We start from the raw sequence: 13,984 nt of genomic DNA, 5'->3' as shown, positions 1-13,984 counted from the left end.
TTTTTTTTTCTGTGTGCATGGCAATGTATATATATATAATGGCTACAAGTATATTTTTCTTTCAATATTAAATTTTGTGTCCTGTCTTGATAAGTGCTAGTTTTACCCACCTTTTCTTTTGCAACATTAGTGCAAAGTCAAAGCAGTAAAAAGTTAAAACTAAGTTGACTTTGGAGATATCCAAAAGGTTCTCTGGACTCTCCAGGGATTCACAGCCACACTTTGAGAACTGCTGCTTTCGTTTTAGTCCAGTGACTTCACTTTCAAGGTAGGACTAGGTGTACACTTTGTGTGGATCTTTTCTTTGATATGTCCTGTAAATCACAGTATAGAATCTGTACAATGCCGAAGATGATAACTGCTCTTCTTGTGAACAGTGTTATCACTGGGTATAAAACCGACTTTTTTTTTCATGATAAGAAAACGGGGCCTGAAACTTTAATTAAAATATAAAAGGAATGGTTATCTTCTATAGGGAGAGTTTGAAGAAAGGAAAAGTTGCAGTAGGGACAAAACAGCCAGCAGATATAAAGGATTTGTAGAAGTTTCTAGAATGAAGGCAGTGGGCACGGAATGAGTGAAGGGAAGCTTTCTTTGCAGTGCAGCCACTTGCAGGAAGTCCCTTCACTGAGGTGGGGAGATAAAGCCCAGGCATTCTGGTCCCCCACAGGATAACACGGACAGGCCAGTCAGCTCTCAGGCTCCCTATGGGGGTGTGTGAGGCTGTGGGGTTCACTTCACTGGAACTCCTCCATCTGCCCCGTCTTGTTCCTCCTTCCTCCCATAGAGCTTTGTCCCAAGGGCACTCCCTAAGACACACCCTGCTTACTAAGCTGCCTCAGAGTGAGCTTTCTGTGGATCCCAAACTGCAACAGCTTCGTACTGATTTAAACATGACCAAAATCGGAGAACTCTAAGGAATAGAAAATTGCTGTCAAAATATGTATTAACATTTTAGCTTGATTGTTCTCTTATTTCTTATTTTGAATTGTACATACTTAGCACAATATTATGGCTCACATTTCGTTTCATAAGATTTGCCATTTTTACCTCTTACAAGAATCGTGTTGTGAAAATATAAGAAGGTAGTAGAGTAACAGGTAATAGGATTCTTTATTACACAGACACTCAGGAAATCCACTATTTAAAGGTTGGCTCAGGTAGCAAGAGAGGTAACACATTGGGACATATGATAGTGGTTTTGCTCTGAATATTGAACCAATGGAAAGTTCTGAAGTTTCCGACCATCAGAATTGCCCCAGGTTGTAATAAAGAAGCTATTCAATATTATTTAAGCCCAGATATTTAAACTGTCACTCCAAACTCTCAGACATGAACAGGGTTAGCAATTTTGAACCTCAGGCAAGGAGAAACATCCTGTCTTCCCTTGAAGCTCCAGAGGAGGGCAGAACGGGGTATTCCCAGACAAGCTCTTTCTAGAAACTCACCAGGTAACCAAGCCTGGGAAGGGGGGGTGGGGCTCTGCTAGGCTTCATTACCTTCAAACTCGGATCCCCAGGAAATAGTTCTGTTTCAGTACCCTTGTTCTAGCTTTCCTGGGAATTCGGTGTTACTGAAAGATGACGCAAGATAGATCAAACCCTGATCCTCACTGTGGAAGAAAAAGAGGATATGATGTAATTGTCTTGACAATTTACACCGAAACCCTGCACACAAAACTTAATTTTTTTTTTCCTTTTTGTGGTGCTAAGGATTGAACCTAGGGCCTTGCACATCCTAGTCAAGGGCTCTACCACTGAACTATAGCTTCAACCCTGTTTTGTTTATTTTAAAAATAGTATTATCTCGATAGCAATGATCTTTGATATTACAAAGTACAGACTTTCCTCAGTATCTGTACATCATTATTTCCAGGACCACCCTCCCCATACCAAAATCCACGCATGTTCGAGTCCTTCATATAAAAAGAGTCATACCACATGCACATAACTTCTGCACATCCTCCTGTATACTTTAAATCATCTATAGATGACTTACAATAACCAAGTCAATGCAAATTCTACTTAAATATTTGTTATACTATGTAACAGGAACAATGGGAATAGTGACACAAGAGTCTGTACATGTTCAGTGCAGACACAACCGTATATTTTCAATTTGTAGTTGGCTGAATTCCAGGGTGCAGAACTTGGGGAAGTAGAGGGCCAACTGTAAAGAAAATTGTTTCTGGCTTTTCCTTTTGGAAACATGCATCAGAGCCACTGTAATATTCTAGACCTCATTTGTTTCAGATCATTACTTCCACCATACTTCTCAGCTTGAGGGCAAGATGAGCTGTCTCTTATAAGGCAAATAAGGCAAATACCTGTGAAAAAGGATACAGATGTCCTATTACTATAGGCAGATAAATTAGATGGAAATTAATACAGTCAGAAAGGGTCTGGGCTGTCAAGAAAGTCAGCAGAAGAAATGAAGACATCAGAATTGTGGCTGGAGGCTCATCTGTCGAAGGCCAGGCCTCAAGATAAAGATGGAATGACCAGGCCTACATGCCTCTCTGAGGGATAAGCAATAAATTGAAGATTATACTACCATTGATATCATCCTGTCCAATAAAGTCTAGATAGACATCAGTCACTCAGGTGGGTGACCAGAACCTCTGGACCCATCCCTTTCTAAAAATGTCTTTGCTCTTTCCATGTACCCTTGCTGCTTGATCTGCTTCTCTATTAGATCAATATTACTTAAGCGGCTATACTTGTAATCTTATTGGTTGATCATAGTTTGATCCATGTTGTACCTCCCTGGTGATTTTGAACCTACATTGTGATTTTACTCCATAAAACATTCTTAGTGAAGTGGAGTCGTTGGCAACTTTCTGGGTGCCCTCCTGTCTCTCAGGAGCTATTCCTATCCCCCAACCAACTTTTGCTACTCTTAATCTCCATTGTCCTTTGGAATTCATTCTTCAATTTCAGGGGACAGGAACTCTGCATATCTGACATCTAGCAGGTTGGTAGTCATATTTTCCCCTGTATCAGTATCACAGAGGAAAGACTTTTCCTTGGGGGTTCCCAGCTTTCTCAAGAGGGTTTTATGGTGCACGAGTGTTAATCCCAGCACTTGGGAGGCTGAGGCAGGAGGGCTGCCCTGAGTTCGAGGCCAGCCTGAATTACATAGTGAGGCCCTGTCTCAAAAAAACCAGGGTCTTAGTTTTCTCCTTTGTCAAATGCGATTAGTAACTGAAATAAGGGAGCATAAAAGGGTGGTGGTGGGGGAATAGGGTCTTGCGCAGATGATTCACTAAGTGTTGACTCCCGTCCCGCTCTTCTTACACAGCTGTAGAAAAATCACTTCTTAGCTTCCAGGGCCTGATGAGCCCTTCGTCTCCTTTCTGTTCCCTGTTTGGGCACTGGAGATACGGCACGTCACAGGGCTTGTCTGCCTGTCCTTCCTCCCTTCCATCCTTCCTCCTTCCTTCTTCCCTTCCTCTCCAAGACAAGGAAGTGGAGAAGTCACTTCCAGCAGCGGGCCCCCGGCTTGCCTTGGTCAGGGGGAGGAGGCTGGGGCTGCAGCTCGAGGCTTGGCAGAGGCGACCCGGGAGATGGGGAGGCGGGCGCAGCGGACCCAAGGGTGGAGAAGAGGGAAGACGACGGACGCGCGTTCCCGGGCTCGTGACCGCTGGCGGCCCAGGAGCGGGAGCCCACACGGCCTCGCTGGCAGAGATGGCAGGCGGCGGGGACGTGGGCGTCGCGGGCAGCCTCCACCTGCTGCTCCTGGTGGCCTGGGGGCTGAGTCGGAGTGCCACTGCCTGGACGGAGGAGAAGGTGAGGGTCCTGACACCTGCGCAGGGACCCCCTGCCGGGGAGCCCCGCCTGGGCAGAGCGGGAGGCGGGTGGGGCTGGGTCCCCGGCCCAGGGCCCCGCGGCCCCACCCAGCGCCCGGGGAGCCGGGCTCGGCTCCTGGCCAGGTTCCTCGGCAGAGCTCCCGGCGGCGCTGAGGGCGCCAGCGGGCTGGGCGATGTCGCCAGCCTCCCCTGGTCGCGGTGGATGGGGGGCTGATGGGCACAGGAAGTGTGTCTCGCCGCGCGGCCCCGCCGGGAGGTGAGGGCGCATCTGGGCGCCGCCGCCCCCTCGGGATCCGCGAGGCCGGCGGGAAGCGGGGTGCGCCCGGGGCGTTCCCGCTGCAGCCCCGAGGCCGAGGCCGAGCCCCAGGATGCGCGCTGGCCGTTATGTTCCGCGTCCGCTCCGTACTGTGTTGTTTACTTTGGCTTTTTAAACAGCAACTGGGAACGTAGCCCTTAAGCATGAATGTAGTCCTACTTTATTTTGAGATCTTTTTTTCCCCCTCCCTCCACTAAAGAGAGTGCGTGTTGTTTCGAGAGAAATGCCTCTGAGCTGTAGTGGAAATGTCATATAAGGAACTTAGAATGAAAACAACTCGCAAGATCCTCTTTGTGGAATGAGTAGACAGATTCACATTTTTCTTGTGTAAGAGTTTTGCAATCATGAAATTGCCGAGGACTGTGCACATGGCCGTGATACTAGAGTAAAATGCTATGTCTGAAAGACACCTCGAAAAGCAGTGAACTCCAGGGACACTTTGACAAAGCTCCTCAGCAGCTCTTATTTTTTCTTTCCATTTTAAAAATAATTTATCAGCATACATTTGCGGTACCGATGACGTTCATCGCGGGAAGTTGGTGCATATACATATTGCCTTTCAACAACTTCAGTATGCTTGTGTTTACCCAAACGTTTGGATTGCAGGACACACTGTTGTCCACTAATCCTCGGTCAGCCGCAGGCTTGTGTACCCCACTCCAGTTCTCCGGATAAGGCTTACTCAGCTTCACATCCAGGCCTCACAACAGGCACCCACTTCCAGAGAAACCACCCTTATTGGGAGCCTGACGGGGTGAGGGAAGTCAAGTCCGATCACTTTACCATAAGAGAAACAACTTTCCATGAGGCTCCGCTAGGATTATTTCCTATGAAGAAGAACACTGAATTACATGTTCTCTACCCTTGGGGAATAGCTTCCTGCTCAGATACCGGGAAAGAGGACACTGAAAATTAGAATGTGGTGTTTACACCAAGTGTGTCTTTAAAACACATCTAAGCGCATGAAGTAATGAGATGGAAACGGTCAGAAGGAGGTGCTCTAAGGGGGTCGTGTATTGATATGAGTAGGCAGGGGGGATTTGTGGGTGGGAGAAGATGCTATGATTGTTAAAATATTTTAAACTAGTGAAAATTTAGCTTTTAAGACATGTACTTTAAAGCATGAATCTCTGTTATATTCACTTTAAGAAGCTTCCAATCACCATTCCATTGGGAAACTGGATACTTTCAAATGGCGCAAACAGATGAGGCCAAAGAGATCAGTAAATGACAATGAGCCATGGCAGCCCGATTTCTATGTCTCTCTCCCCACCCATGTTTGGCAGGCCTCTATCAAGTCTTCTGGGCAACCAGCTACACCTTGAAGCTTGGAAGCTGATTCAGTCCATGGTGAAATATGTGTCTTCCTGCTTTTTATGACGTTTGATTATTTTAATCCTGTAAGGTGTGCTCCTGGTACGCTGGTTGCCAACATGCAAGGTGTGATAAAGAAAGCATCAGTTTTGAAATTAATTTCTTTTGTTTTGAAATAAAGGTGTGTCTCTTTCATTGGCATCTAATATGTAAAAGCACACAAATCCTAACTATGGTTATGTTTAGAAGATCATGATTTGGTTTATTTGAAGCCTGGAAACAAGTTTTCCTTAGAACCAATAGTATTTATTTTTAGATTCCCAGGAGAGCCCAGACATATATTTTAGGGGTATTAGTTCTGGGTATCAGGTGTCATATATCTATTCATTTCACTTGAACTCCATAGTACCCTTCGAGGGAGTATAGTTATCTTCGGCTGATAGATGAGGAAACATGACCTCATTATACCATTGAGTTGAGTGCTCGCTTCGGCAGCACATATACTATAATTGGAACAATACCATCGAGTTGAAGAGCCAGGATTTGACTTAAGCTCTCTTTCCTCTTCACTGCCTTCTCTAAGGTGGTAAGTCTTAGCTGATAGACAAAGAACAATGCCCAGCTAGTGCAGGAGTGTGGTGCCAGTGTGTATTTTGGAGGGCAAGAGGGAAAGCTCCCCTTCTCTTCTGGGTCAGGGTGGACACTAGGTGGTATACTAAAACAGGAACTTTGTTTTTGGTACTGTCTCTTCTCTCATCCCCTTCTCCCATTTTCCCTTTGCTTGACTTCCCTTATCCAGCTTAAAGGTCACCATTATTCTTTCTTTCTTTCTTTTTTTTAGTTCTTTTATTGGTACATTTTAGGTATACAATTTGTTTACATTTATCATTGGGTGTTTGTACCTGTGCATGTTGTATCTTGGTTCTTATTTCTTTTCCCATTACCTTTGCACCCTTCACCCCCTCTGCCCTTCCCTATTTACATAGTTTTCATTTCCATTTTTTTTTCTTTTCTCATAGTTTTTCCATTCCCTCTTTTCCTTTCCCCTTCCCCTCCCTTCACTTCTTCGTCTTTGGACCTTTTTTCCTATTTCAAATTATCAATTATTCCTTTAAATCATTTTAACCCTTGTTTACACTATCGGTTTCTCACACTAGAGAAACTATTCGGTATTCACACGTGTGTCCTATTTATTTCACTTAAGAGTATGGCCTCAATATGCATCCATTTAACTATAAATGACTCTCTAGTTTTTCGTTCTTTATGGCTAAGTAGTACTCCACTTTATAAAAAAACCACATTTTCTTTATCCAATTTCCAGTTGATGGGCACTTGGGCTGCTTCCAAGCTTCAGCTATTACAAACTGTGCTGCTATGAACATGGGTGCACATATATCACTGTGGTATGATTCTTTTAATTCTTTGGGGAAGATACCTAGCAGAGGAATAGCTGGGTCAAATGGGACCTCTAGTCCTAGTTATTTGAGGTATCTCCATACTGACTTCCACAGTGGTTGCACCAGTCTGCACTCCCACGAGCAATGGAGAAGGGTTCCTTTCTTCCCACAACCCCGCCAGCATTTGTTATTTGTTGATTTTTTGATAGCAGCCATTCTTTCTGGGGTGAGGTGGAATCTCAGTGTTGTTTTCATTTCCATCTCTCGAATGACCAGTGATGTTGAACATTTTTTCATATATTTGTTTGCTGCTTTTACTTCCTTGTCTGAGAAATGTCTGTTCATTTCAGATGCCCATTTTTGAATTGGGTCTTTGAATTTGGGGGGTCTGATGTTTTTCAATTCTTTATATATTCTAGATAGTAGTCCTTTGTCTGAGGTACAGCTGCTAAAATTTTTTTCCCATATTGTAGGTTGTCTGTTAGCTCTGTTGGTGGTTTCTCTTGCAGTGCAGAAGCTTTTTAATAAGATGATATCCCAGTTATTGAGTCTTTCTGCTAGTTCCCGTGCTGCTGGGGTTTTGTTCATGAAGTCTTCTCCTATGCCAATGTCTTCAAGAGTTCTACCTAACTTATCTTCCAGCAAGTTTAGTGTTTCTGTCTTAATATTTAGATCTTTAATCCACTTTGATCTTAGTTTAGTGCATGGTGATAGGTATGGGTCTAGTTTCAATCTTTGGCAGGCTGAAATCCAGTTTTTCCAACACCATTTATTAAATAGGCTATCTTTCCTCCAATGATGGTGGTTGTCTCCTTTGTCAAAGATGAGGTGGCTGAGCATGTCTGGAGTTGTTTCTGCATCTTCTAATCTATTCCACTGATCCTCAGGTCTGTTCCTTTGCCAGTACCATGCTGATTTTATCACAGTAGATTTGTAGCATAGTTTCAAGTTGGGGATTGTGATACCCCCAGCCATGTCTCTGTTGCTTAGAATTGCTTTAGCTATTCTAGGTCTCTTATGGATCCAAATGAATTTTTGGATTGTTTTCTCTAGTTCTGTGAAGTATATTGTTGGAATTTCAATTGGCATTGCATTGAATCTATATAGTAGTTTTGGAAGTATGGTCATTTTCACTATATTGATTCTTCCTAACCAGGAACAAGGGATATCTTTCCATTTTCTTATATCCTCTTTGATCTCCTTCTTCAGAGTGCTGTAGTTTTCAGTGTAGAGGTCTTTTGCTACCTTTGTTAGGTTGATTCCTAGATATTTCATTTTTTTAGATGCTATTGTAAAAGGAATTATTTCCCAAATTTCTCTCTCAATGGCTCTGCTACTTGCTTATAAGAAGGCTATTCTTTTTTGAGCGTTGACCTTATATCCAGCTACTCTACTGAATCTGTCAATTAGGCCTAGAAGACTTTTGACTGAGTTTTTTGGGTCTTCTATGTAAAGTATCATATCATCAGCAAATAATGACAGTTTCACTTCTTCCTTTCCTATCTTTATTCCTTTTATTTCTTTCTCTTGTCTAATTGCTATGGCTAATGTTTCCAGAATAATATTGAACAGGAGTGGTGATAGTGGGCATCCTTGTCTTGTTCCTGATTTTAGCATGAAAGTTTTCAGTTTTTGACCATTTAGGATGATTTTGGCTGTTGGTTTTTCATAGATAGCCTTAATCAGGTTAAGATAAAGACCTTCTATTCCAATTTTCTGTAGGGTTTTTATCATGAATGGGTGCTGGATTTTGTTGAATGCTTTTTCTGCATCTATTGAGATGATCATATGGTTTTTGTCCTTGACTCTGTTAATATGGTGTATTACATTTATTGACTTATGAATGTTGAACCATCCTTGCATCCCTGGGATAAATCTGACTTGGTCAGGGTATATGATCTTCTTGATGACCCTCTGTATTCTGTTTGCCAGTATCTTGTTGAGGATTTTTGCATCTATGTTCATTAGGGAGATTGGCCTTTAGTTCTCTTTTTGAGTTGGGTCTTTCCCTGGTTTTGGAATCAAAGTAACACTTGCTTCCAGGAATGAATTTGGAAGTATTCCTTCCCTTTCAATTTCCTTGATGAATTTAAAGAGTAATGGCATTAGTTCTTCTTTAAATGTCTTGTAAAATTCAACAGTGAAGCCATCCAGACCTGGGGTTTTCTTTGTTGGTAAATATTTTATTACATTTTCAATTTCACTGGCTGTAATTGGGGTGTTTAGAATTTCTATATCTTCTTCATTTAACTTTGGCAATTCATATATATCTAGGAATCTGCCCATTTCTTCTGCGTTTTCCATTTTATTGGAGTAGAGGTTCTCGAAGTAGGTATTGATGATCCTCTGGATTTCTGTTGGATCTGTTGTAACTTCAACTTTTTCATTCTTAATTGCATGTATTTGTGCCTTTTCTTTCCTTTTTTTGAAAAGGTTGGCTAAAGGTTTATCGACTTTATTTATTCTTTCAAAAAACCAACTCTTTGATTCATTGATTTTTTTGTATTGTTCTCTTAGTCTCCATTGCATTGATTTCTGGCCTAATCTTTATAATTTCTTCTCTTGTAGAAGCTTTGGATTTGTTATGCTCTTCTTTTTCTAGGAACTTGAGGTTCTACATTAGGTTATTTATCTGAGTTTTCTCTGTTTTCCTAATATGGGCATTCACTGGTATGAATTTCCCGTGTAGAACTGCTTTCATTGTGTCCCATAGATTCCTGTGTGTTATACTAGCATTTTCATTTACTTGTAGAAACTGTTTAATTTCTTCTTTTTTTTTTTGGTACCGGGGATGGAACTTGGGTCCTTGCGCTTGCGCAGCAGGCGGCAAAACTGCTGAGCTAAATCCCTGGCCCTTAATTTCTTCTTTAATTACTTCTGTGACCCATTGGTTGTTCAAGAGGGTGTTATTCAGTTTCCATGTGTTTGTTGGGGTTTTGCGGTTTCTTATGTTATTGATTTCCAATTTTATTGCACTATGGTCTGATAATATACAGAGGGTAACTTCAATTCTTTTACCTTTACTTAGATATGTCCTATGAGCTAGCATGTGGTCTATTCTGGAGAATGACCCGTGTGCAGCCGAAAAGAATGTGTATTCCGATTTTGTGGGGTGGAACACTCTGTAAATATCTATTAAGTCCATTTGTTCAATAGCTTGGTTCAGTTCTGTTCTAGAATTTCCTTGTTAACTTTTTGTCTAGATGATCTGTCTATTTGTGATAGTGGGGTATTGAGGTTCCCCACTACAATTGTGTTAGTGTTTATTTGGTTTTTCATGTCTATTAATATTTGTTTTGTATAGTTGGGGCATTTGTATTTGGTGCATATATATTTAGGACTGTCATCTCTTCCTCTTGGATTGTTCCCTTCACAAGGATGTAGTGACCATCTTTGTCTCTCTTAATTATTTTTGGTTTGAAATCTACTTTGTCTGCAAATAAGATTGCTACCCCTGCTTTCTTCTGGATTTCTGTGGCATGGAGAACTTTTTTCCATCCTTTTACTTTCAGTCTATGAGTTTCTTTTTGAGTTAGGTGTGTTTCTTTTATACAGCATATTGTTGCATTTTCCTTTTAAAACCATTCTGCCAGTCTATTTCTTTTGATTGGTGAATTGAGGCCATTGACATTGATGGTTATAATTAATAGATATTGATTTATCCTTGTCATTACGTTTTACTTTTGTTGGCTCTTTTATTTTTTAGTTTTCCCCCTTTCCCTTTAGTGTCTTACCTTGCATGGTGGCTTCCCTCTGTTGGGCCTCATGGAGTTGTGACCTTCATTGTTTTTTTCTAGGATATTGTTTAGAATTGCTTGGAGTGCTGGTTTGGTGTTCATGAAATTTCTCAGGTGTTCTTTGTCATATCTAATTTTCCCATCGATTCTGAACGATAATTTTGCAGGATACAACAGTCTAGGTTGGAAGTTATTTTCTTTTAGGGCTTGAAATACTTCACTCCAGGCTCTCCTTGAGTTGAGGGTTTGTGTTGAGAAGTCTGCTGTGATTTTGATGGGCTTTCCTTTGTAGGTGATTTGTTTCTTTTCTCTAACTGCTTGTAGGATTTTGTTTTTCTGTTGGGTTTCTGGGATTTTGACTATTGTATGTCTAGATGTAGATTTTTTTGATCATGGCTAGTTGGAGTTCTATATGCCTCACTTATCTGTATGTCCAATTCTCTACCTCTATCTGGGAAGTTTTCCACTATTACTTCTGTGAACAGTTTTTTTATGTCAATTGTGCTTTCTCCTGTTTTTTCATGGACTCCTATCAGTCTCATGTTATTCCTCTTTGCATCGTCTAGCAGTTGTTGGATTGATTTCTCGCGGTCCCTTACTATTTTTAAGAAATCTCTATTTTCATGGTCTCTAACCATGATCCTGTCCTCTATATCTGATAATCTATCTTCAGATTCCCTTAATCTGCTGTGGATACTTTCAGTGGAGTTTTTGATCTCCTGAATATCTGCTTGAATCCGTTTCATGGATTCCATTTCTTTCTTATGTTGGGCAATCATGGTTTCTATTTCTTTCTTATGCCGGGCATTCATGGCTTCCAGCATGTTTCTGAGCTCATCTATTTTTTTTATCTGTTTCTGTTCTAGATCCTCTAATCATGTCTTTCACTCTGCTCACTATCTCTGTGGATATCTGGGAGATTATTTCTGCTTTGAATTTTTCTAGAGCCTCATTGATCTGTTTTGTTACTTCCTGTGCTATCAGTTCAGGGTGTCCAGGTGGTTGATTATCAGACTTTTGCAGCTCATTTCCCCCAGAAATTGCCTTTTGTGGGGTGGAAGTCTGGGTTTGTGTCTTCCTTAAATGCCTTCTCATTTTTGTTTTTGGTACTGTCCCTGGTTTAGTTCCTGGGTTGATATCACGAAGTTGTATCGTAAGTATCTTTGTTGATCTATTAAAAACCCTCATGGGATGATTGCTTCTCAGAGGTGTCTTCCAGATATAGCTAGTCTTTAGGTTTTCAGTCTCTAATGACTCTGAGGCTGTCTCATTTTCATTATACCAGGAAGGAAAACTGTTTGGATCAATCACAACACCTTAGCCCAAGTCATACAATCAGCAACACCATAGCATCAAATAGCTCTTAAAGAATGACAATTTGTGGTAGTTATTAATCTATCACCTTTAACTGTGTGACTTAAATCAAGATAGAGGACCAACCCAACATATATTTAATAAACTCTTCAATACAACAACTTTACCCTTTGGGATGGGGAGTTGGAAGGGGTTGGGGAGGGAGGGACAGATGGGAAGAAGGATAGGGGAAGGTTAGCAGTACGGCCAGAGGACACAGGTGAGAAGGGAAAAGAGAATAATAGGAAAATAAAGAAGAACTCCAAATGAGGACCAAAACAGGGACAAAAAGGGAAGACGAACAATGTGGGAGAGCAAGAGAGTGAGTGTGAGAGAGAGAGAAAGGAAAGAGAAAAGAAAGAAGAAAAGGAAAGAGAAAAGAAAGAAGAAAAGAAAAGAAAAAAAAGGAGAGAAAAACAAGTATTTGCAAAGAGTAGGGAAAAAAAGTTAAAGATAAGAAGAGCAAAAGAAAAGAGAAAAAAACCAAACTAATAAAACTAATTTTGGGAATAAAAAATGACCATGAAGATGAAGGGCCTCTTTCAGGGTATGTCTCTGCCGTCACAATAGACAACATGGGTTGCAGTGTGCAGATGTAAGTCAGTGAGTTTCAGCAAGAGAGTCACAGACCCATGAGATTCAGGCAGATTTCTGGCTGCAAGTCCCAAGTTGAGCTCCCTGTCCTCCTGCAGGGTTGCACTCTGCAGAGTTGTATTACAGGTTCCAGCTGCCCTTCCCCTGAAGACAGTCCCGGTCCTGATGGGAGGAGAAGATGACTCCAACTTACCCAGGACAGTGGTCTGGTTGTCCGGTGTCCTCTGCGTCTTTGTAGTGTGGAACCAGGCGGCTGTACAGAGGAGCGAGGCGGGGGGGGGGGGCGGGCGGGCGGGGTTGTTCAGTGGATTGCTGCTGGGGCACGGGCTGATTTGGCGCATTCCGCGTGACTCGTGATGTTTGGTCTCCGTTATTCTGGGGGTTGATCCATATATCCAAATGATTTCTCTTCAGTCTTGCCCCCACCCCAAACCTCAACCACATTCCTTTGGTACAGGACCATTCTTTGAGTACATTATCCACCACCTGTTGAAAGGATTCTCATTACTCAACTCAGCCTTAGGTGTGAAAGACTTTGAGCTGTTGAAAGGGCTTCCTATGTTTTTAAAAGGTTATTAGCTCCAATAAACTAAAAAGAATGGCTTCTCTTGGAATCTCCTAATTATAAAGTTAACATGTTCATTTTAGAAAAGTATATTTAAAAAGAAAGCAAATTTCACCCATAAGTCCATGCTTGAGACATAACTGCTGTTAACCTTCCTGTGTTTTTGTTGCTAGTCTCTCTCTGGATCTTTCTGTGTCACATACACACACACACAGAAACACACACACACACACTCTCTCTCTCTTATAGAAATCGCAGGGGTTTTGTGAAGAATGGATGAGTTAATCTATGTAAAATGCACAGTGGCTGGCTTAAGATAAAGGCTCAATACATTTTTTTTTTTTGGTACCAAGGATTGAACTCAGGTCCTTGCACTTGCAAGGCAGGCGGTGGAACCACTGAGCTAAATCCCCGGCCCCGTTCAATACATTTTAATTGTATTAAAATAGGGATACATGAATATTTATTTCATCCTGCAGAATGGACTGCAAGTACAATTTTATATCTTGACAAGGAGCTTAATAGTATATTGTCCTAAGCCAATAAAATATATTGAAAGCATCATTTGATGCCATTCTATAATTCAACTATTTCTTTAGTCTTGAATATTTAAGTTGTTTGCAAGCAGCCTGTATGATAAAGCTGGGATCCAGTATATTTTAGTTGGTAGAATTTTCCTTTATTGTAATAAAGTTGAAATAAAAATATTCAAGTCATATAGGGGTGGAGGGGCAAAGTTTTTGAAGAGGGGAAACAAATGAAGGAGGGCTGGCTTCACCTAGGAGCCTTTTTCAGAATGGGCTCTAGCAGCGATCAGCTGCTGTCTTCAGTGTTTCACATTCTTTGGCTTCCAGAGCCGAACATATTCTGAAAATCTTTAGGGCTTCCTTCCTCCATGGC

At 41.6% G+C, this 13,984-nt stretch overlaps 1 protein-coding gene across 1 annotated transcript in view; it reads left to right on the top strand.

Moving 5' to 3' along the window:
- The first annotated feature begins 3,372 nt into the window (after window positions 1–3,372).
- The window catches only part of Qpct (glutaminyl-peptide cyclotransferase), a 42,691-nt gene continuing 32,079 nt past the window's right edge, over window positions 3,373–13,984 (top strand). Inside the window, exon 1 of the mRNA XM_004839459.3 lies at window positions 3,373–3,788. Within this exon, the coding sequence (XP_004839516.2) occupies window positions 3,687–3,788 (102 nt within the window). The 5' untranslated portion in view covers window positions 3,373–3,686. The remainder of the gene's footprint in view (window positions 3,789–13,984) is intronic.

This window comes from Heterocephalus glaber, unplaced genomic scaffold, assembly GCF_053883595.1.
Source record: "Heterocephalus glaber isolate CG9 unplaced genomic scaffold, H.glaber_assembly_v1.0 deba00001457, whole genome shotgun sequence".
Classification (NCBI taxonomy): Eukaryota; Metazoa; Chordata; class Mammalia; order Rodentia; family Bathyergidae; genus Heterocephalus; species Heterocephalus glaber.
The sequence above is the reverse complement of the archived record's forward strand: the minus strand, read 5'-3'. Positions and strand labels throughout refer to the sequence as shown.